The sequence below is a fragment of the Anarhichas minor genome, unplaced genomic scaffold (assembly GCF_050575085.1).
Source record: "Anarhichas minor isolate MPS153535 unplaced genomic scaffold, ASM5057508v1 ptg000012l, whole genome shotgun sequence".
Taxonomy (NCBI): Eukaryota; Metazoa; Chordata; class Actinopteri; order Perciformes; family Anarhichadidae; genus Anarhichas; species Anarhichas minor.
Genome location: NW_027466458.1, coordinates 4121852 through 4149822, shown reverse-complemented (window position 1 = coordinate 4149822; position 27971 = coordinate 4121852). Strand labels below are relative to the sequence as shown.

The 27971-nt window shown below is 41.1% G+C and overlaps 1 protein-coding gene across 2 annotated transcripts in view; it reads right to left on the bottom strand.

The window, feature by feature from the left end:
• Positions 1-24: 24 nt before the first annotated feature.
• Positions 25-27971, bottom strand: part of prkcaa (protein kinase C, alpha, a) — a 125404-nt gene continuing 97457 nt past the window's right edge. For both annotated transcript variants that reach the window (XM_076090335.1, XM_076090336.1), the window contains 4 exons: positions 21468-21548; positions 19993-20100; positions 14420-14560; positions 25-4954 (listed from right to left, as the gene is read on the bottom strand). In XM_076090335.1, coding sequence (XP_075946450.1) covers positions 4790-4954; positions 14420-14560; positions 19993-20100; positions 21468-21548 — 495 coding nt within the window. In that variant the 3' untranslated portion in view covers positions 25-4789. The remainder of the gene's footprint in view (positions 4955-14419; positions 14561-19992; positions 20101-21467; positions 21549-27971) is intronic.

The window sequence follows — 27971 nt, the reverse complement described above, 5'->3', positions numbered from 1 at the left end:
AAAAAAAACTCACTTGCAGAAGAATCTTTCTAATTTTCCTTTTTTTAATTTGCATTATCATACATTAGGTACAAATGACACAATCAATTACAAGGTAAGTAGCTCAGACTCATTTTAAAGGTTTCAGGCCGACAGGGGGAGAAAACAAACATACACCATTTGCAAAATACAATATAATTCTTTCTTTTTCAGTCTATGAAGGTATCTACTGTAAGTCATTTATGTACAAGGACAGGGATGCTGAGATAATAAAGGAACAAGACAGGAGAGCTAGAGACCATGTTGCTGTATGGGTTGAGGGATAAGGCATTCCCGCACATCATTGATCCTGTGCTCTGTACGGCCAAAAAGATGGCAGTTCACCTCAACTCTCTCATTTCACAGCAAACAGGACAAAGCGGAGCATAATGACTATAGCTACAAAGAAGAAAGACGTTACACAAGATTCATCTTAAGCAATCGGGAACCTAAAAGGAGAATTGTAAGAAATGCCAATTGAAAAAAAAAAAACATCAAATCATACCAGACCTCTCTCTTAAAGCCTTCCATTAAAGATCAAATCTTCCCATTAAAAAGTTACTTCATTATCTTCTGGCCATCCTAATCAATTAAATTAATAACAAAAAGGTGAGGACATCAAAAAGAATGTAAACAAAGTAAAACACCAAATACATTTGGCCAACTCCTTTCTCATGGTGCATTTGGGGAACGACCAGAGAGGAGGGAAGGGTAGAATTCATGCCTGTGTTGAGGGAATATAGCAATAAAATAAAAATAAAAATAAAAAAATGAACTGCTTTCCTGGCCTGGTGGGATTTAAAGGGTGAGAAGAGGAGCACACTGTCGATAAGATGATGGATTGACTTGGCCCAGGCACTGAGGAATAGAGGAACAGGTGAAGTGAACGTGGGCGCACATGAGACGACGAAGGAGGGGCGGTTTAATACGACGAGGCACAGGGGTCGTCCCTCAAACAAGCCATGATCATCTATCCTGTCGTTCAGTCAACTCAATCCAACCAATCACCTGTTCATTCGCTCCCCGGAGACCATCCTTTGATATTGTCGATACATGTATTCAATAGCTCACTACATCAGTCATTAATAGGCACAGGGAGGTAAAGGTAAAAGCACGTAGACGTAGGAGGATCAGTCAAGTTGTAGTTTTATGGCTGTAAAGGTTATTGGCGTCAGTCAAGAAAATGTGCTTAAATTTCAGTTTTTCAGACCATTTGTTTGAACAAAGCGTGCAAATATTTTTTTTCCTTATTTACTTTTATTCACATTCATTCATTTGCGAGATATGCTGAAACACTAACATGGCTTAAGTAGAAACTGAACTAGGCTCGTTTGACAGGGGATTAAAGCTCCAGTAAGTGGAGTAAAGGTATGGCGTAAACATTGAGTAGAGTTTAGATCAGAGCAAGGAGATGAAGATTACGAAGAAGATGTACAGTATATCTGTTCAAGTTGGGAAAGGCACACAAGGGAAGAGTAAGTCATCTTTTTTTTTCATGCTCACACCGACTGTGGCTTTTTGAAAACATTATTTAAGTTTGGAAAGCAAGTACTCAGAGATTCTATTAAAGGGATAGATCTATTCAATCGGCACATACAGAGGTGCAAGAGAGGCTCAGGCAAGGGCAAGACTGTTGATGAGTAAACTCCGAGTCTGTACAAGGAATATTTCCCCCTCACTTCTGTGAAATTCACTGTGGTGTTAAATCAAATGCTCCACAAGTTGCAATGTTTCTCAGACACAATTCTGCCCAAGGCTAGAGAGGCAGGAGAACCTAGTACCGTGTATGATGAGTCGTTTATCAAACTGACCGGAATTGTAAAGCGTACTGACACAATGTGCACTGGTATACTCATGGCAGCATGCTATATGTTTGCAGTAGGTGTGGCTTCAGGCAGGTCTCAGCCCAGGGAGAAGCTGCCACAAAGAAGAAGTCATCCATGTGACTACAGCTAGTGCAACGCTGCTATTGTCGGGTTCTGGCGATCTCCAGGTTTGGCACATGCAAAAGGTTATATTTATACTATAGGAAACACGGTAGGAGACTCTTAGAAACACATGGAGAGAGAAAAAATGTACAAACATTTCAAAAGTTCCTATATCTCTATCAGTCAGACAGGAGTTTTCTAACGTGATATATCATTTAAAACATTCCTGAATTTCTGAGCAGAAGCTGGAGAAATAAAACCGACAACACGGACTGCGACAACAAACAGCAACAGCAAACAAACGAAAAGAGAAACTAACATTTTACAACGTGACAACATGAAGATTATAACATAAACCACATTCATGAGACACTAAAGAGCGAGTGGTCCCACTGGTCTAGCAACGAGCAGTCACAGCTCAACCACTGATCTAGAATCAGTGTTCCACATCACCCTAAAAAAGGAAAAGGCAAAAGAAACCAGGGACCATAATGTACATATATCAAGCTTCTACAGAAAATACCACTAATCAGGACTAGGTCTCAGGAAAGTCTTTTGAAAAGTAGCTTTAGAATTAGTATCTATTGAGATTAATAAACTGTAATGAACGTCTACTCCGTGTTCTTTAGCAATCTGTATTCTTTTGGCAAAATCACTGTTGTTCCCCACACACAGAGTACTAATCTGCCTGAGCATTAGGACTTTGGTGTTTCATTACTGTTGCAAGACTGCGTCATTGAAACTTGACTTATAATTTGTAGTTAGACAATCTTGCAATCGCCTCTAGCTGAGTCTAAGATCAGCACTCTTGAGTTACAGGACTGTGCTTTGTGACTGTGCCACATTCAATCTAGCCAATCTAGAGCTATGCTTACAGTGACACTCCACCTTAAATATATCTTCTGAGAATCAAACATTCTGCTTCCAAAGGCTCGACCTTTATACTTTGTAGCATGCAGCCTTCAGCCGATCACGTGCATGAATGGTGCCTACTAACAGCATGCAGATACAGAGGGACGGTCAACAGCCAGAGACATCCAATCAACACACAATTTGCAGTCAAAATTATTGAATATGAATAAAGAACATAAACGTGTTGATAAATCTGCCAAAACAAGTAGAACAGATACGTTTCACAACTTGCTAAATCTGGACTCTATTAAAGACATCCAGCTGTTACAAAGTTGATCTGTACTGGGTTACTTTCTTAGTCGTTTCATTTTTCTTTACGCATACAAATATTGGTTTATATAATTAATGTAACAAAAGCACATTCAGGTGTTGGTATAAAAACTGTAACTTGCTATACTCTTTTTAAATAACTCATGATTATTTACAAAGGAGTTATGTACTGGTAGTAGACACAATCAAATATTTATCTGATCTAATGGAAAAATATGTACGAGATCGCCAAAAAGGAGGGGAGTTCAAAATTAATCTATTTTTAAAGACATTGAAAGAAATCTAAACAGATGCAGACAAATGATTTGACTACTGATGATTGTGCCGACATACTCCTAATGAAGGATGGGTTTGTTCTCAGGACAACAAAGCATTGTCAGAAGAAATGCTCCTTTTGATTTGCAACTTCTGTATCTAAGAAAACAAATGTTTTTCATCTTCACATGATACTGTATGCAGTATAACATTGGATGGTTAATACACAAGTATATCATGTTATATTAAAAAAAAAAAAAAAACAGTTTATCAAAACGTCTTTACTGCTTCTGTTGAGACATTTATGACTAATTGCATTTATGGGCATAGCATGGGACAGTGACAGCGGTTAAAACATGACAAACTGTAAACATTTTAGCTTTGATTTTCTTTCCTACGGTAGATATAAGAATGTTCTGCCACTGCCCACGTACTAAAATGATTACTGTGTTCACATAGTGCCCACAAAATTATTAAGGGAAGTATACAATCTGCAGCTTAAGTAAAGGGCTAGAAAATAGGTGTGTGAAATGTCACTTTTAAAAGCAGGTAGGGTGATAACAGTTATGATAAGAAGCTAAGAATTGGAACCATCCCTGACACACTTTCATACCTACGTGTCTCACGTATCAGCATTTTTACAGGCTGCATATCATCTAATTAACTGTTTTTTGAGTTGATTTGCTACTGGCTAGAATCAAATTGTACTAAAATAGAATTTTATACCGTCACCATGAAATCGAAGGGGAAGAAAACTGTAAACATGATGCAGGAAATTTTGATTCATGAGGTGCTGTTTCAACGCCTGCACCACCTGCCCTTCATATTTGGCCATCGCGTCTACACTGCCTTATGCCAGTGTTGTTCAGGTCATTACATAACATCTGCATTGTGATAATTATGGAAACAAACTGTGACTCACCAACTGGATCTGTAGATCATAATGTTTATCCATTTGTAAGCATGAAACCCTTTCTCAGAATCAGTTAATCCATGCCTAAAATGGTATTGTAGCTGAATGCCCCTTTAATATTATCTTGCTTGTATCATATAAAGGCATAGATTCATTTATTCTCTAAATTTCATCATACGGTGGCGTAGATAAATAAAGCTCGACACCCTTCTGTCTGAGTGCCTTCAGTCGTAGTAACCCTTTGATACAAATGGCAGCGGTAAGGAAGGACATCCTGCTCATCATTACACTAAAGAAAACTATTATACTCTATATACTTTATATATTGTACAGAGCAAATATGCATGCCCTAGAATGCTGCTTACAAATAAAACCAATACATAAAGGTTCATAGCGGGCCTAGATCAAGTTGTGGTCAGACGTCAGGTTGGCGGTTGCTTTAAGTGGGTGGCAGTGAGCAGGGAGGTTCTTCGGGGAGGTTTCCCCATCCTTCTCATAGGCTGATATTGAGCACCGGGTTTACAAACTGCGGGTTGATGAAAGAGAACCCTGCGAACTCGGCCTGGTCGATGTTGGCGATAACCAGCTCATCTGGCGGTGTGAGCTGCGGCTGAGTGCGTGTGAAGAACTTGTCAAAGTTCTCTGCTCCTTTGCCGCACTGTAGAAAAGAGAGAGAGAGAGAGAGAGAGAGAGAGAGAGAGAGAGAGAGAGAGAGAGGGAGAGAGAGAGAGAGAGAGAGGGAGGAAAAGTTCAGACATAAGGTATGTAAAACAATATGAAGAGTGCAAGCTGGCCGACAAGACAGAACAGGAAGAGTGCTCGTGGCAATTCTGTGAAGACAAAAGACATTCAGCAGAATTTGTTTTTTAACTTCTTGGAACTTTTCACAAATAAGCCCAGAGCACATCATCAACCATCAGCAATCACTACAATTGTCTTCACCATCCATATTACTCCATTAAATCACACTTGGCTGGGCAACAACACAATGTGCATGGACAATACAACAAGCAACACTTGTCTGAGTTCTCCCACATCAACCTGTTGACTAATTAAATTGCCCTCACCTTCCCCCCTGCCCCACATACAAATGAAGAACCTTTCACACTTGATCCCCCACTTTTCCTCCTGCTATCTGAAGTAGGAGGTTAACAACATCCGATTACGTGCTCTACATCTCATTCACCTGAATCGCGATGCACTCTTCTGAATACAAAAGCAATATCGGCACAGCTGTGGAACAGTGCAGTAGCCAGCAAACAAGGTCCAGATTTGATTCTATGAATCACTTTAAAGAATGACTCGGCAAAGGAAGGTCATTAGCATGCTGGGAGACGTGAGAATGCATCTCATTGTGTGGATGTTATGATATTCCCCCTGACTGCAAAAACATTACACTTAATAAGTAGTTTAAAGGTGCATTACAAAAGATTCAGAGCATTAATATAGCAGCAAACAACTATTAAAGTGGAGTAACGTCAACCTGAGGAGAGAATGAAGTCACTCTCCCTCTGTGCGTTGTGTAATCCGAGATTCTGACTTTTTAAGGCTTTAAGCATGAATACTTCTGTCCATCACTTTACACACACACCTGTAACACGGTGGCATCAACATAAAAATGCCTCGTTTCATGTCATCTAGATGTGATTTACCACATCAAGACTCTCCAACTTAAGGGCTACAACTGGCTGGCTGACCTACAACGAGCATTAGAGAGGCAAAGTGTCTCTGTTGTTATCATTGTCATTGTGGAACAGCAGAGAAAATAGATGACATAGTCTTTTCTGACATATTCTCCTGTCGTTACTGGAGAAGAAATGAGACAGCGTACAAGAGAAAGAGGGAGCGAGCAAGAAAGAGACAGGCTGTACATAACATCCTAATCTATCCTCATCAGTTAGTCCTCCTACACACCGGGCTTAACTAGATAGATGCATGCATTCACGCACACACACACACACACACACAAACAAATACTTTAGGCTAAGACCCAGTGCACCACCGAATAAGCTTCCATATTCCCCTGGGAGCTGCTCTGCAGCTGGCTGTAAGAATAATCGACTCTGTGAAGCCAAATGTCACTGGGCTTGAAAAGAAAGAACGGAAGAAGGCAACTATGGCACCTTTGGCACTGTTGACACGGAAATAAACACTGGTGCATTTAACTCAAAGGGCTGTTGTGACTGCAAAGGCAATATTTCACCAAACATTACGTCAGAGTTTCGGGTACTATAAATATACAGTATGAAGCATTGAAAAGTAAGATACTGAAAAGGCAGCTTTTAGTTTTGCTTTTACCCAGTGATAGTTGCATAATGGCCACTCTAGAAATATAAACGAGGACTTGAAGGTTAATTAGTCTCCTGTATGAACTGTGACCGATAGATGTCCTGCTATACGTAAAACCCTCCTGGCATCTACTGACTCCTGCTTCACCCGTCATGTTTGCTTCTCCACAACAACGCGGCAGACAGAAATCTCCAACATCTAAACATCTGTTCCTTTTATGGATGATAAGTGCCATTACTTCTGACTGAACACCAGTGACTGCCCTTGACCACTCTCTTAGAGTGCACAGTAACTGACTGACTGACTGACTCTCACAGGTTTGGATCGAGTACAGGACCAGTATCCCCAGTGGGATTTATCCACACACAGCTGTGCCACCAGAAACCGCCACTAACGCGGCAAAATTCCACCGATCCACAGCTTGAGAGGATTTGCGTATGAAAAGGACATTCTTTATAGATGCCATTAGACATCACTTCTCCTTTATTTTCCAATCTGTTGTTATTGTTGCTATATGACTTCATGATTAACTGTGACCTGGCTTTGAAACTCTTGACTAACGTGTGACTAATTGGCCTTGTCCACTGCTGCCCTACATTTACAGACAAGACATGTAAGTGTGTGTATGTTTGTGTTTGTGTGTGTGTGTGTGTCAGTCTTTGTGTGTGTAGGAATGTCTGCCTGTGTTTGTCAGGCAAACACATTGTGGTATAAAAAGGAACAGGCATTTCTATTTCTATATTTCTTTTATATTTCATTGGTGAGGCCAGACAACACCAACACATGTCAGGTGATTTAATGGAAGTGGGCACAACAGATCATAAAAACATGGAGACACAGACATTTGTGTGTGAGTGAGTTTGTTTTTTTACTATTGTCCCTGACAGGTGACGTCCACTCCAAACGTCCACTCCACGCCCGTCTGAGTGAATAGAAGGCAGGACACACACTTCAAGATGTGCATTGTTTTCTCTCTGTTTCCCACACAGCAGATACCTGATGGGTAATCGCCAGCATCCTTCAACTGCTGCGTCTTTCCGTCTTCTTGTCTTCTTCTATCCATCAAGGACCATCCGTCGCTCAAGTGAAGCAACACATTTTTCACTCAGACCTCCACAGCCGATTGCCAGCACCAGGATGTGCCTTTTTGCATCACAAAGCAGATGCTCCTTGAGACAGCGAGTATTCAAGCAATGTTCCTACCAGTGTTTATTAAAGCAAAGCATATGCAGGGAGGAGCTTCTGTTATTAATCTGACAGTCTTTGGAAATATTTGACAAACAAGCTTCATTTATTTATATTTATTCGTTCTGGTCTTTTTCCTTCTTTTTAACAGAAAGGACGTGAGATTTAGCATGTTGTGTTTTCAAGTTAAGAATATTTGTTAGTGAAAGAGCTTCACATCACAAACACAGGACCTTGAATAGAGTGAAACTATTTCATAAGATAAATGAAGCTCAAAAAAGATTAGCTCAACTAGAACAAAAGGAGAAAATTAGATTAAGAACCACGGTCCTGAAAATCGGCACCACTGCCTCTGTGATTTCCAGAAGCATGGCCTTTTGGAGAAGCTCAGAGCTGGTGTCACATCTCCTATTTCTTATTGTGTGATTCAGCCAACCCTTAAGGGGTGAGACCAAAGCTATTATGCCATTATGATACATCCTCCCGTACACGGTGACATAGGGTCCTACATGGTTTTGGACCTACTTTCTCTCATCTTTAATCTCTCTCTCTCTCTCTCTCTCTCTCTCTCTCTCTTTCTGTACACATGTAGACATGCACGTCTCTGCACTCAAGCATATAAAAAGAACACTCAGCTACTAAGGATGGTAAATAAGTGCCTGCCTCCAATAAGAGTTGTGCCATGTCTCTCTCTCTCTCCCTCCTTCCCTCCCTGAAGTCACTGGCATCGGTTCTCCTTATAATCTCCCAAAAATCTTGCTTTGCTTTGGTGAATTGTTAGCGTGACGTTAGAAGTGAACTACTTATGGATGGGCATCAGTTATTTGAACTGAACAAATATTTTATGATCATTTAACAGAAACAAATATTCTTAATCTAAATGCAAGTAACAAATGCAGTAATTTATTAAGAACTTCAGTTCCCAAAAATGTTACTGCCTTATTTCATGATGTGCAGTAATTCACATCTGGGGATTATTTGGTGCAGAAAGCTGTAGATTAAACCGGAACCGTGCATTAACACTTGTGCTTTGTCTACGGTAAACACACTTTTACGTACGATTTGTTTTAACCCAATTTTACAATTATAAACTCCTGCAGCATCCACAAAGATGAAACCGACGGTTAAATCATATCGAAGGAGACAATGTAAACAAACCTCAAAGCAATTACAAATTAGGCCTTTCACACATCCACACTCTGTCTGTTGAGAAAATAACTGCAGATTCGAGTACATTTGTCAGAAAAGACAAACTGTCATAACCTCAACTGAGAGAATAAATAATTAAATAGAAAAAATAAATACAGAAACAAACTGAAAGTGCTCCCTTTTATGTCCCGTAAGCTAAAGGAGGAAAGGCAGATGTGCTCAGCTTCTTTTCATTTTCTTACAGCTACAGTGAGTCACAACTCATCCATATAGCCATCATTTTCTGTATGTGTGTGGTCATGTACCCATCAGGCACGCGCATCCGTTGATTGGACACTGTTTCAAGACTTCTGTGCAGAAGTCTTTCCACTCTTTCTTGCCCCAGCTCCTTATCTTCATCGACTGCTCCCATCTCTATCAATCAGCAGCTTGATATTTGAGCTACATTCTCCATCTTTCTCTGCTGCCTTCAGCCATGAAGACCATCGGCCATCCACAAGAGGGCGTGGCCATCGAGTGCGTCGTACTCTAGTAATTGGCTCGCATTTCATTATGTGCTTGTTTTTGTTACCTGCAGTATAGACAGCTGCACAGTGACAACTATGAATATAGATCAACAATAACTGGGCCTGCACTGACACGCATTATACCACACACGCTGTCTTAAGCCCTGGTCCTATAAACACAGTTGGTTTGAATGTCTCAGCTGGGTGCAGTCAGTGTATTGATTGCAATTCCACAGCTGTCACAGGCGGATGAAGTGAGATTGAGCGGGGATGGGAGAAAGGAAAAGAGGAGGAGTGGATTAGAGTAGCTGGGTTAGACCTGGTGAGGGGTGAGAGGGAGGTGTATGAAGACCATATGGTGGTAATGGACTCAGAAACAGCACTGTATTACACGACATAGTGAGATGGACATGATGGATCGCTATAGAGCCGGTCATGGTGGTAATAGAGAGCGTTCAACAATGATTTTCTTACTCTCTCTCCACCTCTCTCTTCTTTCACTGTTGGCTGCATCAAAAACCAGACCCATGCAAGCATGCGCTTCCCAAAAGCACATGCACGTTTGCATGCATCCACCTCCCTGCAACTTCAGCGTGGACACATAGACGAGCACAGAAGCTTTCCTTTCTCCCTCCGATATTGATTACTCCCCCCCCCCCCCCCCCAACCCCACCCCATACACACACACACATATGCATAAAATAGACACAGTGGCGAGGCGTGCATGCAAGGAAATCTTCCTTCTCTGCTTTTTTTCAATCTCTGTCAACCTTTACCTTCTTTAACCGTCCCACACACATACTTTTACCCACACATATACACACAAAGCACACTCAGCATTTCCAGGACACCCAGCACGTCCACTCAGCGGCAGACTACACGGACAAAGAGGTCAGGATTCACCTTATTAGAGGAACTGGAGCCCTTGAGGGTTGAAACAGAAGAGAACTACAATATTTAAACTGAATGTGTAAAGGACACACACACACACACGCACACACACACATAAGACACTCGGTGACCTACTTCATCTCTGTTGCCACCTGTTTCAGTTTTTTAAGAAACACGGTCTACATTTACTTTGCATGATTCTGTGCATGTGTGTGTGTGTGTATATATATATATGTGTGTGTGCTCTACATGATCATGTGTAATATCAAGGGATTTCAAAACTACTCCTTACTGTGCAGCAAAATGTGAGCTATATGAGATATCCTTTCATAATACATGTGTGTTGCATTAATTATGAATTCAGATGAGAGGCTTTGAAATTACGTATGGCCCATATAACACATGCCACAAGGAGCCTGCAACTGCAGCTGTGTTTTGACTTAACCAAAGAGTGTCACGTCAAGGCAGTATTATACTCCACATCAGTCTGACTTCAGTTTAAGTTTAATGGAATGTTTCTATTTATTTAGCAAAGCCCCGAATTTATTTATATTTACCGCAGATTATATAATGTTTCCACAAACGCACATAATGCTGATGCAGTCCTGACTCTGGTTTTGCTGTCAGTGTGGAATCACTTCAGTGTTTGACTCGGAGCAGGCAGTGGACTACACTGATGGTAGAACCTCCTCCTTGTGTCTTATAGTCTTTACATACATCCTCGGAACTGTCAGCAAATTTTAAAGGGAATGTTACAAAGGACTCCAGTCAGATTACATCAGCTATCTCGACACGATATGAATAATATTCTGTATTATACAGTGGCCTTCATATGGTGAGTGCCAACAACTCGTCTATGACATATGTGCTGGGAGATGTGTGATACTTATGCTGTGATTATATTGTACTGTAGCCTCACAGAAGCCCCAGATAGACTACTTTACAGCGAACAGTTCTTGGTGTTTACTGCCTCTTGACCCCATCACCCTGCACAGGATGATCCATTACAGCAAAGGAATGAATAGATGGTTGTCAGACATCAAAGGCAACGATAAAGCCTGGCTAAATGTTTGTGTATGTAATTACAGTAAATCAAACGTTGATGAACCACCAACAGCAAAGAAACGTTTCCATGAAAGAGTATACAATACCACGTCCTAATGTCCACAATTAAACACTGCTAGCAGTTGTCTTTTTTCTGTCTAACTCAGTGAATACTTTGTTGAGGCTGAGTGAAGCTCTCACTAAATAAAAAAATATATATAATTAATTTATTAAAGGAATCACCTAAATTACAAAAGAGATGTGTCCCCACTTACCTCTATGCAGATAACTAGGCATGGTGACTGATTCAAGCTGTACTTTCACAGCTACAGAGTTACAAACTACAACCATGAGACAAACCATCGTTGCTCTTTTGTCTTCTTTTTCACAAGAACTTTCACCCGTTATCACATTTTAGGTAGATCTTCCTAGAATTATGAATGCAGATGCATTTTTGAATAGACCAGAGGGTATGTTCTAGTTCAGTGGGTTCAAAAGGTCCATGCCTAGTACTGAATATGACATTATGGTCTGAAATACCCTCTCTTAATTAACTTTGTCCTCTCCTGAATTTTCCCACTACGTATGTAAATTGTCAACTCCAACTGGACACAAACAAATGGTGGAAAATGAAATTCTTTAGCTACTATTATCTTCAGGAAGATCATGAGATGTGTCCGTGAGGGGGTGTGCACCACCGTGTCTGTCCACGGCTAATCTCGCATTCAACTTTATACACTTTATATTTTGAGTGGCCAGTTACGGCTGCATGCTCAAGGACCTCTCGTGGTTGCGGTGAATCACACTTTCTCAAAACACCTTACATTGCCTATTTTATACTACCATTGACTGCCTATGAACTCCCCACTTACTACTCTCAACCGGCCCCCGGCTGGTAGGGGCCGTAAGTAATAACACAGCTGAGTGCGCTCCCTTTTAATGTTTTGGACGGGGTGTTTGTCTAACAACTAACAGCTAACGTAACAACCAATACTTACACTGCAGAATACATCGCCGCAACTGAGCCACAGCTACATCGGCAGACAGCTTGGTGAGCTTTATTTTGTCTTTGCCAAGATTGTATGACGCATCTTTTACGAGAACTTCGAGCCGACTACTTGCATTCATCGCTACTAGTTTTTGAGTTTGAATGAAGTGTGGTTTACGACGGTTTACAGCCCATTAGTGTCTGGACAGGGGGTTAGCCAGTTGTATTCATTCAATCAAACATTATAGCAGTGGGCAGTGCAGAGAGGCAGAGAGGGAGAGAGGGAGGGAGGGAGGGAGGGAGGGGACGACCTGCAGTTTTGTGTTAATTTGCTTTCACTGCAATTAAATGTGTACATACAAACTTTTCAAAATAGTCCATGCTATGCTTAAGTATTCTGGACACATGACCATTTTATGGCAAGTTTAAGAATATTAAGATGAAGTATTTCCTGGAGTGATAAAGTGAGTTTTAAGTACACTAAAGGAGATTGGATGAAACCTTAATGAAAACCTTGAGGAAAGGGATCAGACCCACCATAAAATGTGGCATGCCTAGATAATGTGTGTGTTGTGTGTGTGTGTGTGTGTGTGCGTGCACTTCAGATAAGCCCTTAAAGTCCAACCAAGTCCATCCATTACAAACAAGGACAGGAATATTTTGGTATAAATGTAATTTGAAGAAAATGATTGATTCTCCAAAAAGCTGTTTAACACATTATATAACTTGCAAATGATTTTGTGTGGATTGCTGCTTTATGCACCATCTGTTTGATTCTATTTAGACACTGTTTAGTTACACAATGCACAAAGAATACCTAATACTGCACTTTAGGTGCAAGATGTTTGAACTATTTTATGAACTATAGTCATCATGTGTGAATATACATTCATACTGTGGTCAATACTTAGTGTCGTCAAACTTAAAAGATAAATGAATAGAATACTCTCAATCACTAAGAGGTCAAAAACACTAACTGTACTTCACGACAGTAACTTGAGACGTTTTGACTGATAACCTTTCCTGACAGTCAAGAACACATAATCCCCGAGGGATTCAAGAGGGGCATACAATGTCTTGCCATAACAGATTTGTCTTGTAGTGAATGTCACATCTGTACTTGTTTGTTTAGATGCATGCTGTTCAGAAAACTGTATTTGTTTACTTGATTACTTGTCGTATTTATCTGTATTGTGTTGATGCATTTAACTCAATTTCACATCTTTTAGTCATTGCTTCCTCGACATGAAATTAAATGAAAATGGAATTTCTGTAGACATACAAGACCCGTGTCAAAAAAAGCTATTACATTGTGTGCTCATTTGGTGCATGGTGCAGTCACTTATTTTAGTGGCAGCAGACGTTGCTGTATTGAAAGTAGTCAGTACATCCAAATGCGTAATACATGTTAAATGAATTTCCAGAAAATCTGCTCAAACATGTGAATTCTTGTGTGTTTTTAAACACTAATGTTATGTGAATATTAGGAGCTGGTGGTGCTAATTCTCCAGTGCAGTTCTATTTAATCGTTGCAGAAGAAGAGAAGGAAGAAGATGACGACGCAAAACAATGAATAAATAGTGGTGGACATATGTTTTTTCTGTTTGTTCTGTGTATCAATTTGAGGAAGTTTACAGTCTCTTCTTCGGCCCAGGCTATGTTTCGTCTCTCCAGTGAAGGTTCAGTGGATTTCTCAGTCACATGCTTCATGTACGTCCTGATTTATTTGCTAATGGGCTTTACACACTAGGGCTGTTTTTTTTATGCGATTAATTCCTCATCTATATATTTCTTCAAACTGGCAATGTGCTGCACTTTCCACCATGCATATATATGAAAATAGAGCTCAAAGTATCAACATTCCCTTTGTGACGGGAACAGACAAGTGAAATGGTGATTTATTATTATTTTAATGAAGGTTTGAATCACTTGAGAGAGGCTACCAATCATCTTGACCGTGGTTACAGTAACCATACCAAGCTGTATCACACTTAATTAAGACTATGAAGTGTAAATGAAACCCGAAGCAAGTTCATTGCCTACTGTAAAAGTGCTTCCGCACAGTACTTACCACTTTGGGCTTGAAGGGCGGCTGTATCTCCCTGTTCTGGAGGCGTTCCCAGTCGATGCGTCTGAAGAAGGCGTGTTCTCTGATGTCCCTCTCACCCTCAGCGCCGCAGCCCAGACGCTTGGATGGGTGTTTGGTCATCAGCTGCTCAAAGTAAGGAAGAAAAATGGAGAGGACATGAAGTTAGAACCAAGAAACCTTAAATTGACATTCGGTGGTGATTTATCTTACGCGGTGGAATGCATGATTCACAGAGCTTTTCATTGGTTTCCACAACTTTCTTTCTTCAATTTTCATATGTAAGTTTCACCTTCAGTCGTAGTCAGAGTCAAGAATACAGTTTTCAGATATTAACAGAAAAACACTGAAGATCAGCGTTTGGATTTATATCTCCAAAATGGTCAGTGTTAGTGCATCAGGAAACGCCTCACTTTGTGTTTCCCCACTTCTGTGTTCTTTCACTGATGTGTTTTGTATCTGATACCACCTCTTTTCTCAGGCAGTAAGTGACAGCTTAACAGATAGGTCTGAAAAAGAGTGATGTCATCCTATTTTGTGTCCCGATCCCACTGCTGCCACTTCCATTTGCACCGCAGACAACATGAGAATACAGTTTGCACTTTAAAAACAAAACAAGTTTAAAAAAAAAGGAAACATTACAGACAACACAATCTGTACTTAGTAAATTATGTAGGAGCTTACTGGTATAACTTAAACTTAATTATCCAAACAGTGTCCAGAAGTACAAGTGATTGAAATGTTTGTTTGTCAAGCTTACAGTTGGAGAGCTTATATTTTCTTGCATAAACAGAACACAAGTTGGTCTGGAGGAGGACACAAGCAGGTCTATTTTAAATGCATTAAAGCAATTCCTACTCATAATGGAACATAATCGCTGACTGGCTGCTTGTTTTTCCTGAGTGTATGTATGAGAATTCACCAGTTCTACTATTTACATAAATATTCTCGCATTAACACTCCTGCCTCTGTGCAGCGATTTGTCCTGATTGAATTGCAAAGTAAGGGAAGGAAGCCTTTGGAGATGGACAGAGAGAGAATGGTGGGTTCCAGTATTGACACTCCAAGGACAGAATGACTTGTTGCACTAGACTCGGAAATGGAAATGGTTTTGTTTGACCAAGCTAGTTTAAGTGCTTAAATAAGGCTGGCTTGCACGCTCTGGTATTGTATGAAGCGTATGTTTTTTAAATTGTATGAGCACATACATGCAAGCAAGCATGCATAGACAGACAGACACACAAGCAATAATATATACATACTATTTGCTTTGTGATGACATCTTTTTCCATTTTAAGATAATGGTTTGAGATTTTGGGAGATACAGGGATTAATTGTCTTGCCTTCTAGTTTAGAAGATTGATACCAACCTCATGCGTGCGTACGGTAAATAAATACACACCAGACGACACGCTACAGCCGCATCGCTAACATGGCTGCATTGTTTTTGTTTTTTAAGCAACTTTGGGCGTAGCTTTCCTGGCAGCTGAGGAGCTCAAAATCTCCTTGCTCTTTAGTAACTTTGTCAAATGCACAGAAAAAATGTGGGAAATAACCTCGTATAAAATTCATGCTCTCAATCATTCCTGCCGCCTAGCTCTGCTATTATGCTCTTTCTCTAAAGTGCACAGTTCTGCTGTATTGATACAACAGAGGAGACATCTTTGTATTCAGGTAATGCATTGTATTACATGAATACAATATGGTGTTCTTTTTTGTATTCATCCCATCTATTCCACTATCCAAATCTAAATAAATTCCACTCTATAATTATAATCTTTGGGTAAACAGCCCAGCAATACTTTAGATGTCAGCTTGCAAGAAGTACTGTTAGTATGCAGAAAGTGCATGAGGATAGAAAAGTGTGCAGTTGCAGACAAATTAATGAAAAAAAAAACACTGCACTGCTCGGTTTTCTGTTGTTTAACGTTTTGAAGGAAATATAATTTAAGAGATGCGAAGACATTAAATGACATGCTAAAATGGCTAAATGGCTAACAAAGTGTTTCAGTGTTGAATATCTACTTGCAGGATTTTTGCAGGCCAGCTTTCCTGCAGCAAGCCCTTTGGACATACAGGCCGCGGGCTGGGCCACATCTGAACTAGCAGAGTGCATCCAGCAGCTGTTGACGAGGAAGAAAAAGTCATTTGCAGCTTCCTGTCCGTTCACACGACTGTCAACGGCTGTGAGAAAGCATCCTGCTGCAAACACGAGGCTGACGCACCTCACACACTGACATGTCCTTGAAACTGACTGACTGCTGGCCCGCCGCCATGTCAATCAAAGGCTTGTTTTTAAACTTGAAACACTTTGCACTAGTGTGATAGATAATGGTCTCCTGAAGAAAAGTTAAATGTGGTGTTGACATTTCATGCAGAGCATTTGATCATTCTGTCTGCAGAAGTGCAAACTGTTGGCACTCATCACATAAACTGTCAGCGAAAGGCTTAGTTTCATGTGTTCACAAAGTGTGTACAGAACTTCGAAGTTACCCTGCTGTTTCTGCTGAGAACATCAAGAGAATGAGAGTGGTGAAGTCAAAGAGAAAGCAGATGGGGTCTCTCAGTCAGCGGGGAGTCGGGTCAGGTAAAACTGAGTGATTCAGTACATCAAGGCTTTCTAAACGCACACGCCATTGTCCTTTAGAACCCAATTAGCTAATCTACCGGGGCAAAACATCTGATCAAAGACAAACCACAGTTGTGCAAAAACATTTCTTTGTTGACAATACAACAGGAACCTTTCTTACTTGTCAGATGCTTTTGCCACAGAGCTCCAGAGATTCATTCAATTAAATGAGTCAAGGGTGAAATGTTTCAAATCAAGGGTGAAATCACTGATATTTTACCTCTACGTCACAATTTACACTCAAAACACGATTGTTGTGTGTGTCCGTCTCACTCTAATTCTCCTCCAGTCATTATACTGAACTGCAACAGCATTCGAATGGGCGACCTTTACGTAGCGTCCCATCACTTAGATGAATGTGTATCTACATCTGTGACCTATTTCAAATGCAGTGAACTGTACAGTATATACAGGCTGGCTAAAAAGAGAGATATATGTATGGACATTTGCACAATAAAACTCCACCAGCATACTTATGTACAACATACAACAGATTGTGTCCTTTTCATTAGTCTTGTCATGCTCGTCTAGAATTATCCATGGCTGTATTGGCATCAGTCTTCTGTCTAAACTCAGTTATTCTTTCTTCCTCTATTTATCTCCCACTAACCAGTCTTTCTTATTTCTCTTGGGGCTTTTTTTTCTTCTTCCCTCCCATCTCTCCTTTTCTCCCTCTTTTGTGTGTCAGGTTGCTGGCAACCCCTATGTATCCATTAAGAGGAAGTGCTGCAGTCATGCCAAACAAGGGTTGAGACAGGGACTTGGGCCAAGACCAGTGTGTGCACGCACACACACACACACACACACACACACACACACACACACACACACACACACACACACACACACACACACACACACACACACACACACACACACACACACACACACACACACACACACACACACACAGCTAAGAAAATGAAGGAGCAAGAAAAGGATGGGAGAAGGAACGAGGGTGACAAAGAGAGACAAGTGGAGTTGAGGAAGGGACAAGGAGACAAAGCGTGTTATTGCACTGCTCATTGAATTTGCACTGCCTCTGGACAGAAATAAAAACTGCCACTTTGACTATTAAATTACTGGCATCCACACACGTACACTAATGTGTGCCTTTGTGTAACCCTTGAGAGTCTTTCTGCCATTTAAAGGAAAGCGAGGTTTATTTACACATGCTTTGTTATCCTAATTTCACTGCTTCTGTTACCAACAGTCTTAATGTCTCTTCAAGGACTTCAAGCACTGCTACCAGGAAGTGAACCAGAGTCTCTGCTGCTACTAACATGAACCACATGAAGAATGTGTCAAAAGTAATTCTCATTATTCTATTAATCAAATAGTTCTCAGGCAAACGTCATGTCGTGACATTGTGACAGCTGTTAAATCCATTCATATTTTATATATACCCCCAATAGAATAACCATGTGTTGACATACTCATGTTTCTTCCTGCCTTCTCAGGACTACATACAAAGTGGCAATGAAGGTCACACAAGCAGAGGTTAAAGTGCAGTTTTTCCTTTTTATTCTGTGAGGCTTTGAAATGAGGTTTCAATGAGTCCTAAAAAAAATCGAAACACAGGAAGTTTTGTATGGTCCTTCCTCTTTCATTTGCTTCAGAAACATTACGCTGTTGCCATACAATTACTATTTGCCTGCTTGACTTGCACTGAACCACTGTACTAGTCCCCTTGGTCTCTGGACATCCAGCAGCCATGTATCCATGCTGGCAGAAACACCTCTTAACACATCACAGGAGATCACTTTGATGCGAGGAAAAATGTCACCAACAAGGCCAGTGCTGGCAATAAATGCAAAACCATTAACTGTGTTTTGAATTTGGCCATTAAGATCAGATAATTATATATACTGTAATCTCTATAAATAGACTTTGGTACCGGAAGTGTTCTGGTTTCTATCTGTAGTCTGAGTAGTATTGCGCAATTAAATCAATTCTGGTAGAACCCTATATTTGAATAAAACAGTGGGATCTTTAGTCCAGAAACTGATCTGACTTAAGACAGCTCAGTCTGTTGGTGAGTAAAAGTGATGAGCCAAAAAGGGCTCAACAGTCATCAATAGATAAATAATTGATATGATTGTTAAACTTGCTCGGGAGGGGTTTCCTTTTGACTGCCCATGTTTTCCATAGAGCCAGTGTGACTGATTAAAATCCAGTTTTTGGATTAGAATTATAAGTTATTATAACTACTGTATACTGAAGGTTTTATATGTTTAATACCATTTATTGTAGAACAACACACATTATTAAAATGTCTACAAAATATTTGCAATAAACGTTTAAAACACCAAGCTCATTGAGCTCCTTTGTAGAAGTATGTTGGATGACCTGATAGGTTCACTGCTTTAATAATGTAAATGTCACAGACACGAGAACTGAGCGGGAAATGGAGAGGGAACTTGTAGATGAGTTTCCAGGCAATATTTTAAAAAGCCGACACGTCATTCTTACAGGAAATAGAGCTAGACTTCCCATATGTTAGAAAGTCTGCCTTCAGGAGGCTAAGAAAAGCCTGCCAGCAGTGTGTTATGCAGTCTGTCAGTTTTGAACTAGCAGGAAGGGCGTGTAGCCCTCTTACACAAAGAATTATTTTTGGCTTCAGTGAAGATCGTGAAAGACACAGAGCGTAAAATGCTGATTTAAAGGATTTTTAACCCAGGTGGGAAAAGCTTCTGGGGGAAAGAGTCCCAGCTAAACAGGACAAGAGACTGAATGGGGAGATATCAGTTTAAATCCATTTTGTGCAATATGTAAAACAAAGTTGAAATAAACGTCCCCACTGACAGCAGGTACAAGGTTAACTGTTCATGAATCTCACCTATCATCTTGTTTATGGATTTTGCTTGAAAAAACTGGTTAATAAAGGAAAAATATGTATTCACTGATTATTCACTGAACATGCACTCACCCCTTTGCAGATGGAGACAGCTTCTTTGGACAGGGACTTGGGGTAGGACACATTGTGCTCCATAATGGACTGGAACAACTCATCTTCATCCTCGCCGTCAAATGGAGGCTGGGGGTGAAAGGAGATAACACGAAGAGCGTTGATGGTGCTTTCATCCATCATCCCACAGTGGATGGATGAATTGTTGCTGTTCTAATCTAATGTGTAGAACCACGGGGATCGAGCAGTGGTGCATTCGTGTTTTTTTTTGTCATTTGCGCCCTCTCTACATGACAGGTAAATTGACCAAATGAAGTGAAAAACTGTTTTCTCTAATGAATAAAGATGAAGAGGGCAGAAAGACAGGACACACATCTGACTAAATGGGTGCCAAAGATGAAGAATACAGGAGAAGAAGAAAGACAGAGAGAGAACACTAAACCACATAGACACGAGAAAGAGAAAACAAGAAAGGGTGTAGAGATTTGAAGTTTCACAGGAAGAGCTTGCAGGGCAAATGAAGTGGATGACCCAGCTTTTCCCCCTGCTCACGGGGTGGTTATCATCAGTAACCATAATGTGGGTGTTTTGACAGTCCACAAAATGAATTATTCGTCATTTCCACTTCACTGGCCCCTTCGTGTCTGCGTCATGCCCTCTTTACCCGATTTCACACAAGGCAGGAAGGGACGGAGGAAAGGAACATCCGAATAGGTAAAAACTTCCAACACAATGTGGTTTTAGGTTGACGTTGAAACCTCTGTGTTTAGCACAGACTGCAAAGTTATCATAAATAGCTAATGCTAGGCTAATCTGGAAGAGTACACATTGCTTCAATGTAACCTCCAAATAGAGATTAATCAGCGTTAGGCTAATGCTATGCTAGTTAAACAAAAACCCCAAAGAAACAGTGGAAAAGTAAGCTTCCCAAATGGGTTAGAGGTAATATAAAGAAAAGAGAAAACTGAATCGCCTCAATTCGTGCACAAATACGGACACTTAAATGCATGCAGAGCCGCATGCTGGAGGCTCAACAGTGACTAACGTAGCCTCGAGCCCTTGTGTCAAGCATAGGTGAGGGCGGGCGACAGAGGTCTGGGAAGCTTCCAGCCCACGTAGAATTACAATCACAATCAAAGTCACACAGCCCAGCCAGTGTGAGCGAATCTTACGTCTGTTCAGCCAGACCTAACCTAAAAGACGGCGAAAGGTAACACCAAATAGGATATGTGTCCTATGTTTGGAAGGGGAGATTGGGGGGGGTTGTGTGTGTACATGTCAATGTTTATTATTAGTGTTGGTGGGAGAGTCTTTAGGAAGCACCACCTGAGTACATTGAGGCCTGCGTAGAGCCTTGCTGCTAGGGAACTTGAATGTGGGAATAATGTGGGTGTGAGCAGTCTGTGAGCAAACTTGTGTCTCTGTAAAGCTGTCGGCATAATCTGCAGCAGGCAATTGCATAAGTAGTACAACGTGTATGCGTGTGCACCGCTCACCTGTCCTGCCAGCATTTCGTAGAGCAGAACTCCATATGCCCACCAGTCTACAGAGCGTCCATAGGGCTGATATGCAATGATCTGTGGAGGAAGGCAGAGAAAGGGATCAGAAGTTCAGCCTAACTTAAACAACTAACGTTTTAAATTCATCAGACAGCGTTGCAGTACAGTATCTACTAATCTGTTTACAAGTGAGAGACTAGAAGGAATGTGCTGCCTGTCAGTTAAATGATACAATGCATATTTAAAATGTACAGAACTGGAACCCAATATGTTCTTCTTTCAGCTCAGGACACAAACAAAGGTATTTTCATCTCAATGTGACATCCAGGTTCACTTATGCTGACTGTGATCCATTTTTAATCCTATTTTATGGAAAAAAGAAGCAAAGTAGGTTACCACGTTCATATTGGCACACTATAGTAGCCGGCTAGCTGACTCAAAAATGCAGACATTTTCCAACCCACTGGTCTAAATCACAACACACGCCAATCCCTCTGGATCTGTAGATTAAATATGCAGCTTGTCACATATCCTATAAATATGTCGGTACATTATTCATCCATGACAAGTTTCACTACTTATGCTATATTCTGTTACCTCCGCCAGAACTGAACGTGCATATCATTAGATGGCAAAGATGTAATGCTCAACATTCGACTCTTTAATAAATCCAGGACGGGCCAATTTAAAAAGCTCCAGCAATAAACTCAATAGCCTCTTCTCAGCATGTTTTTTGTTGTTGTTTTTTTTTTATTGCGAACAAATCTTTTTGATTTTCAGGATACGACTTGGCAATACCAAAAAGCTAAATAATACGGGAATTAAAAACTCACCGATCATAGCTCTTCCTACAGTTCGACCCAGGCAAAGAATACACATTAAGTCAGGGTGTATCTAGGCACAAAGGATGGATGACCCCTGAATCACTTACATTTTTAATCCCCTGCAACAACACTTTTGCCACGGTTGAGCAAAGAAGATAAGAAGCTAGAAATGTCTGACAAGAAGCGAGCATTTGGTGCGTAGGCAGGTAGCAGATAACAAAAAGAGTCACTGAATATCAACACCAACAACTCTGAGCTACAAAAACAGTTCTCATAGGATGATGTTGCTGCTGCTGAAGCTAAAAAAACAGAGTTCTCACTTTTTTTTCACACAAAAACAGGCTCAAGACGGGAGTAAACAACAGCGAAGGCAATGTAAATGCAACTCTTACAGACAAGTGTTTTTGCATATTTGGAAGAGCTATCTTGACACACATTTTGTTTTGTTCTGGTTCTTTTGTCCAAATATTCTGAATACTGACAGCATTCTCTCTCGTCTGAGCTGGTGATTTTGACTTTTTGACGGAAATGGTTTTGTTTCCTTTTCGAATGGTCAAGGACTCTCGTAAGAATGATTATTGATCTGGGTGATATAGATTCAGGGGATGAATTTGTCATATCCAAATCCTGCTCATAAAGTAAAGCTACCACTGCAAAAAGTTATAATATCAAAGATCCCTAACCTCTTTAATGTCATTACTAATAAACGAGTAGTATAACATCCAAATGCCACGACACAGAGAGAAACACACAAGCGTTAAACACACAGGAAGTGAAGAAAAGAGCACATAAATCTCCACTGGATATCCTAGGAATTAAGCTTCTCTCAACTGTGACATTTTGTCTGGGAACAAAAGGATTTCCCGTGGGGTTCTCCGACATTGGCCGGGGTTAATGATTCCACCCGCTTCCACCCTATTTACACCATGCAGGAGACACACATACTGTCCACTTCCACATCCAAGCATTTCTCTGAAGCCTCTATGTAACAGCAATTGGTGCAGCCATGTGCAAATGTGCAATTGAGGCTCACATACAGTACATATATACAGTACAGTGCTGAGTAACGTCCGACCTCTGCTGAACACATGCTGCCCTGGGACACTCCTCCAGCTTAGTAGCACACATATACCCACATATGGCCAACGTACTGTACACGAATAAACCAAAACTCACATGCACACATACACATGAAGCATACACACAAATGCACAGAGGTGTGTGAGAGCAGATCTGTCCTGTGTCGCTTTATAACCTTTGCTGCTTAACACTTGACCTCTGTCTTGCCCATGGGAGCCCACAACCCCCCCCCCCCCCCCCCCCCCCCCCACCAGGTGTCACAGCTCTACATTCCTCAAAGATGAGGGTTGCTTTTACTTGTACTGCTTGGCTGCTGCCTGTCTGAGGCAAATGTGCTGGGACAGGGGTTCACTGCCATCACATATACTCGGGATGAGTCCGCTGAAGCAGACAGCTTCACTCTGCTCAGCGAGATGATGGCTGTGCTGGAAGAACAGAGAAATGAGCTGCGACACACCAAAGAGCAACTGGTGCAACTTCAGAAACAACTGGGTATGTGAGGTAGCGTCGCTGTATGCAGCATCAGAACAAACAGCAAATGTGGTATTGTTACTTACTATTTCATCTTCACAAAATGTGTGTACTTTTGTGTACAGTATAGATGTCGCTGACAGCACGATGGAGAAGCTATATGGACACAGTTGGATAAACTGAAGAAAGGCTTCACAGGTGCATTACTTGTTTGTACCACATTATATACTGTATGTATATAATCAATACCTGTGTAATCTTTCATCCATATATCAACAAGATAAAGAGTTTCTGTGTTGTTGAATTTCTGCCTTTCTATTGCATGATTTCCATTACGTAAAAAAGACCACGAGGCCAGGCTGAGAGTCGGTGAGCTGCAGCAAGAGGAGGAGAAGAAGCAGGTGCAGCAAGTCGTGCGGCAGTACACAGGTCAGGTAACTTTATCCTCAACATGAAATATAAGCCGAGGTCCTTTTTTTGAAATGCTTATAATCCCAATAGGAGCTCTCGATGTTGTTAACAAGTTGTTATTTCACTTTTTGAAATACAGCCAATCAAATTGACTCCCTGCTCTTTCTTCCACAATGCTGCAACCTGCATATGTACAGTCGTTAAAAATTCTAAATGCTTTCAACCAATCATTTGATTTGTTTACTCTAACCATCATTCTCTCCTCCTCCCTGAACAGAGCTGGAGGCCAGGCTGAATGCCAGTGATCTGGAGGGCCAAAGCAAACCAGTGGAACAACTGCAGAAGGAAAGTAAAGGTACCACAACAAAGTCAATTATTAATGACCAGCAAAGTAGATCTCCTCCTCGTCTCAGCTCATCTCAGACTGCATGGTTGAAGTCATTCAGTATTTATTCCCTCATTTTGAACAAATAGAGTCGAAGGCCAGACCGACAGAACTCGAAAATAAGCTTGAAGACGGAGATTCAAGAGTGAAGGCACTGCAGGCTGCTGATCAAGGTAAATTAACTGTTGTCTAGCTCTTTTTATGTTTAACCATTAACATTGTAACATTTTTGATTATCCCAGTGCCTTCTGTTTGACATTGTGTCATGAATCCAAACAGATATTGTACATCACAGTCTAAATCCAATAAATCATGGTTTGAAAATGCAGTGTTGACCCTTACGAAACGTAAACGTCACGACAAATGTGCGTATCTGTTTAACATCCGCCTCACGTATTGATCCATCTGTGAATGTCTATGAGCTCCTGAAGATCACATACACATGAAACAGAACAGCAATGAGAGTACTGTATAACCCAGAGTGACGGCACAGTATTAGAATGGCACACATGCCTTGGCATGAAAGCGAAACACGGTGCCCCAAGAAGGTGGGAAGTGCTGAGCCTTAATCCTCGGCTTTCCTTGGTTCTTTGGTAGGAAAGACGGAAGACGCAGCTGAGAAGCCCACTACCTTTATCTTGCCTCAATGCTTTTTAATTAGCTCGAGAGTCAAAGACTCTGTGGTGAGGGAAACCTCTGGCTGAAATCTTAAGCTTGCCTGTTCAAATCCAGCTTTCTGCAGGAATCACGCCGACCTTCAGCCTGGCCTGACAGCTGCAAATGAATACAGCTACGCCCTCTGAAGACATGTGTGAGAAGGGACGACTCCTTTGTTAACTGAAACAACCTCACTGGGAAACACAAATACTTACCAGCTCTGGATCTCTCTACTCACCTCCAAACACATTGAACATGTCTTTAATGAGGAGAGTCCAATCGATTACCACTCTACTGGTTTGCTAAGAGGAAACGTTTCTACCATGACATGGTGAACCAGGCCAACGTTAGACAGCTCGTCATCGAGGACCTAATGTGGCACATTTGTCGTGGTGTGTCACTGAGATTAGACCTCACAGTCTCTGCTGCGGAAAGAAGCCCAATGAGGGAATTAAGCATGGAAAGCATGCAGCAAGGAGATCGACAGCCTTATGGCGGTTTGTGTCATGGGTATGAAAACAGAGAGGAGATGGAAAGGGGCAGAGTGATGGAGAGAGAGAGGAGGAAAGGGAAGGGAGCAGCTAAGGAGGAAAGTCCGATGGTGTGAAGAACAATGAGATCAGACACATTTCTTTCCTAACACTAACGACACTATATGTTTCAATTGTTTATTTATTATCAGGAAATACCAGCAAAATGAATGACGTACATCAGCCTCCGCTGTTTCGTATGCCACAACTCTAAACCAAGATGGTGAACTTGACAAGCATTACCTGCTAAACATCTACAAGCGTAAATTGGCTTGTCTTGGTCATTAATGCTAGGAGAGAAAAGATCAAGACAGCGAGAAAAAGAGACATCTATAGAATCCAGAAATAAAAAATGCTGTTATTTTACCTCTATCAGAGAGAGACATGAAAGTCAGAGGAGGGTGATAGAGTCGGATTTAGAGTCAGTGAAAGTAAAGCGAAAAAACAAAAAAAGAAGAAAAAACAGAGAGGACAATTGGAGTTCAGCGACAAAAAAAGGAGTGTTTAGATCAGTTTCAGGCCATCGTGCGCAGCGCTGCGTAATGTGACGCTGCTGTGACTTCCTGCCCTTGCCACCCATAGCCTGCCTGCAACAGCACCGGCGGACATTAACATGCACGGTGACCTTCGTGCTCTGAACCAGCGTGTTGAGTCTCCGGCTTTCCACTTATTTATTACATACAAAGATGTTTGTTTGCTTTTGCTGCATGCATGGGGCTGATAAAGACATAAAGTGCTCTCTCCTTCTACCCGACTGATGGAAAAAGACAAGCCTGACCTGTTCCTGACATTCATCCTGTTATATTCTTAACTCTATTGTATGAAAGCCTCTGGCCAGTAGAGCTGCTCTGATTAAACGCAGTACATACATGTGTGTGTGTGTGAGCAGTTAAATGCGGCTAGGCTAATTGTGTACATGAATCTTCATAGTATACCTATAATTCTTTATATATTGTCTCTATAATATCTTGTATCCGTGTATTGTGTACCTGTGCTTGAACAGTCTGCGTTTGTGCATGTGTGTGTTTATGTGCATGTGCATTGCTGCAGACATTTCTCTCCCATTAGCCCTAATGCTACATGACAGTTGTGGATCAGACCGCTAGCTGTTCAGGGATACTCTCCTCACTACACACACTCAAACATTGCAAGCGCACAGAGCCTCTGCTTCTATAAAACTGCCCGACACCGTTTCGGGGTGCTATGTTATCATCGGCCTCTATATTGTTATCGGATCCCTTTGAGGAATGCGTGTGCACATCAGGCCATGCTTTATTGGTGCAAGCATTTCTCTGTACTGTATGTGCCTGTTGTGGTTGGTTTCATTCACTACTGATATTCACGTTTGTTTTTTACAATTGGTAAAACGCGTTTCTCACTACTGAGTTCACTCCTTCAAACCTCGTCATGCAAGAAGTCAATGGTGACTAAACTGTGGATCACTTTTCATTGCTTTGACACTAAAGGCATCAGTGACTGAATGACCGTTTTCCCTCTCAAACTCAACCACCATCAAGTTGCTGTGTATTTAAGGTCTAAACATGTTTACATACTATTGTAATAACTGTTCAATTCATGTTCAAAATCAAACATAACACAAAATTACTTTAAATTTGCAATTTGCTACATATCTACCAAATATTAAAAAAAATAAAAATAAATGCATAGACCTTTATGAAAGACCTGTGCCAGGTGAGGAAATCAGGGCAAGTGAGGGGAATCCAGAGGGTTTTGTAACAGACAAAAGTGATGAAGTAATCTTTCCTTCCACCTTACTCGCCATTCCTCAACCCTCATAAAAGGTATTAATTTCCTTCATGAAGGTTCAGAATTTATGACCACCTGATCTGATGTCGCTCTTGGATGCAATGAATGCTTCCACTAGGGGTCTGTGTCCTGTTTTCTGTCAGTTTCTCTTTCAGAATGTTAATCGGCCACTGATGAGCCTGATGTGGTGATGGCTATACAAACCACATCTGAACCAGGATCGGGACCTCCTCTCCTCTCTGACTCTCCTGGGCTGACGCGGCTGCTGCTTCATTTGATTGTTTGTTTGTTTAGTTTGTTCGTTAAATAAATGTCTATTCATTACTTTCATCACTCGTCTTGTCTCCCTGATGTTGCAGCCAGGTCGTAACAATGC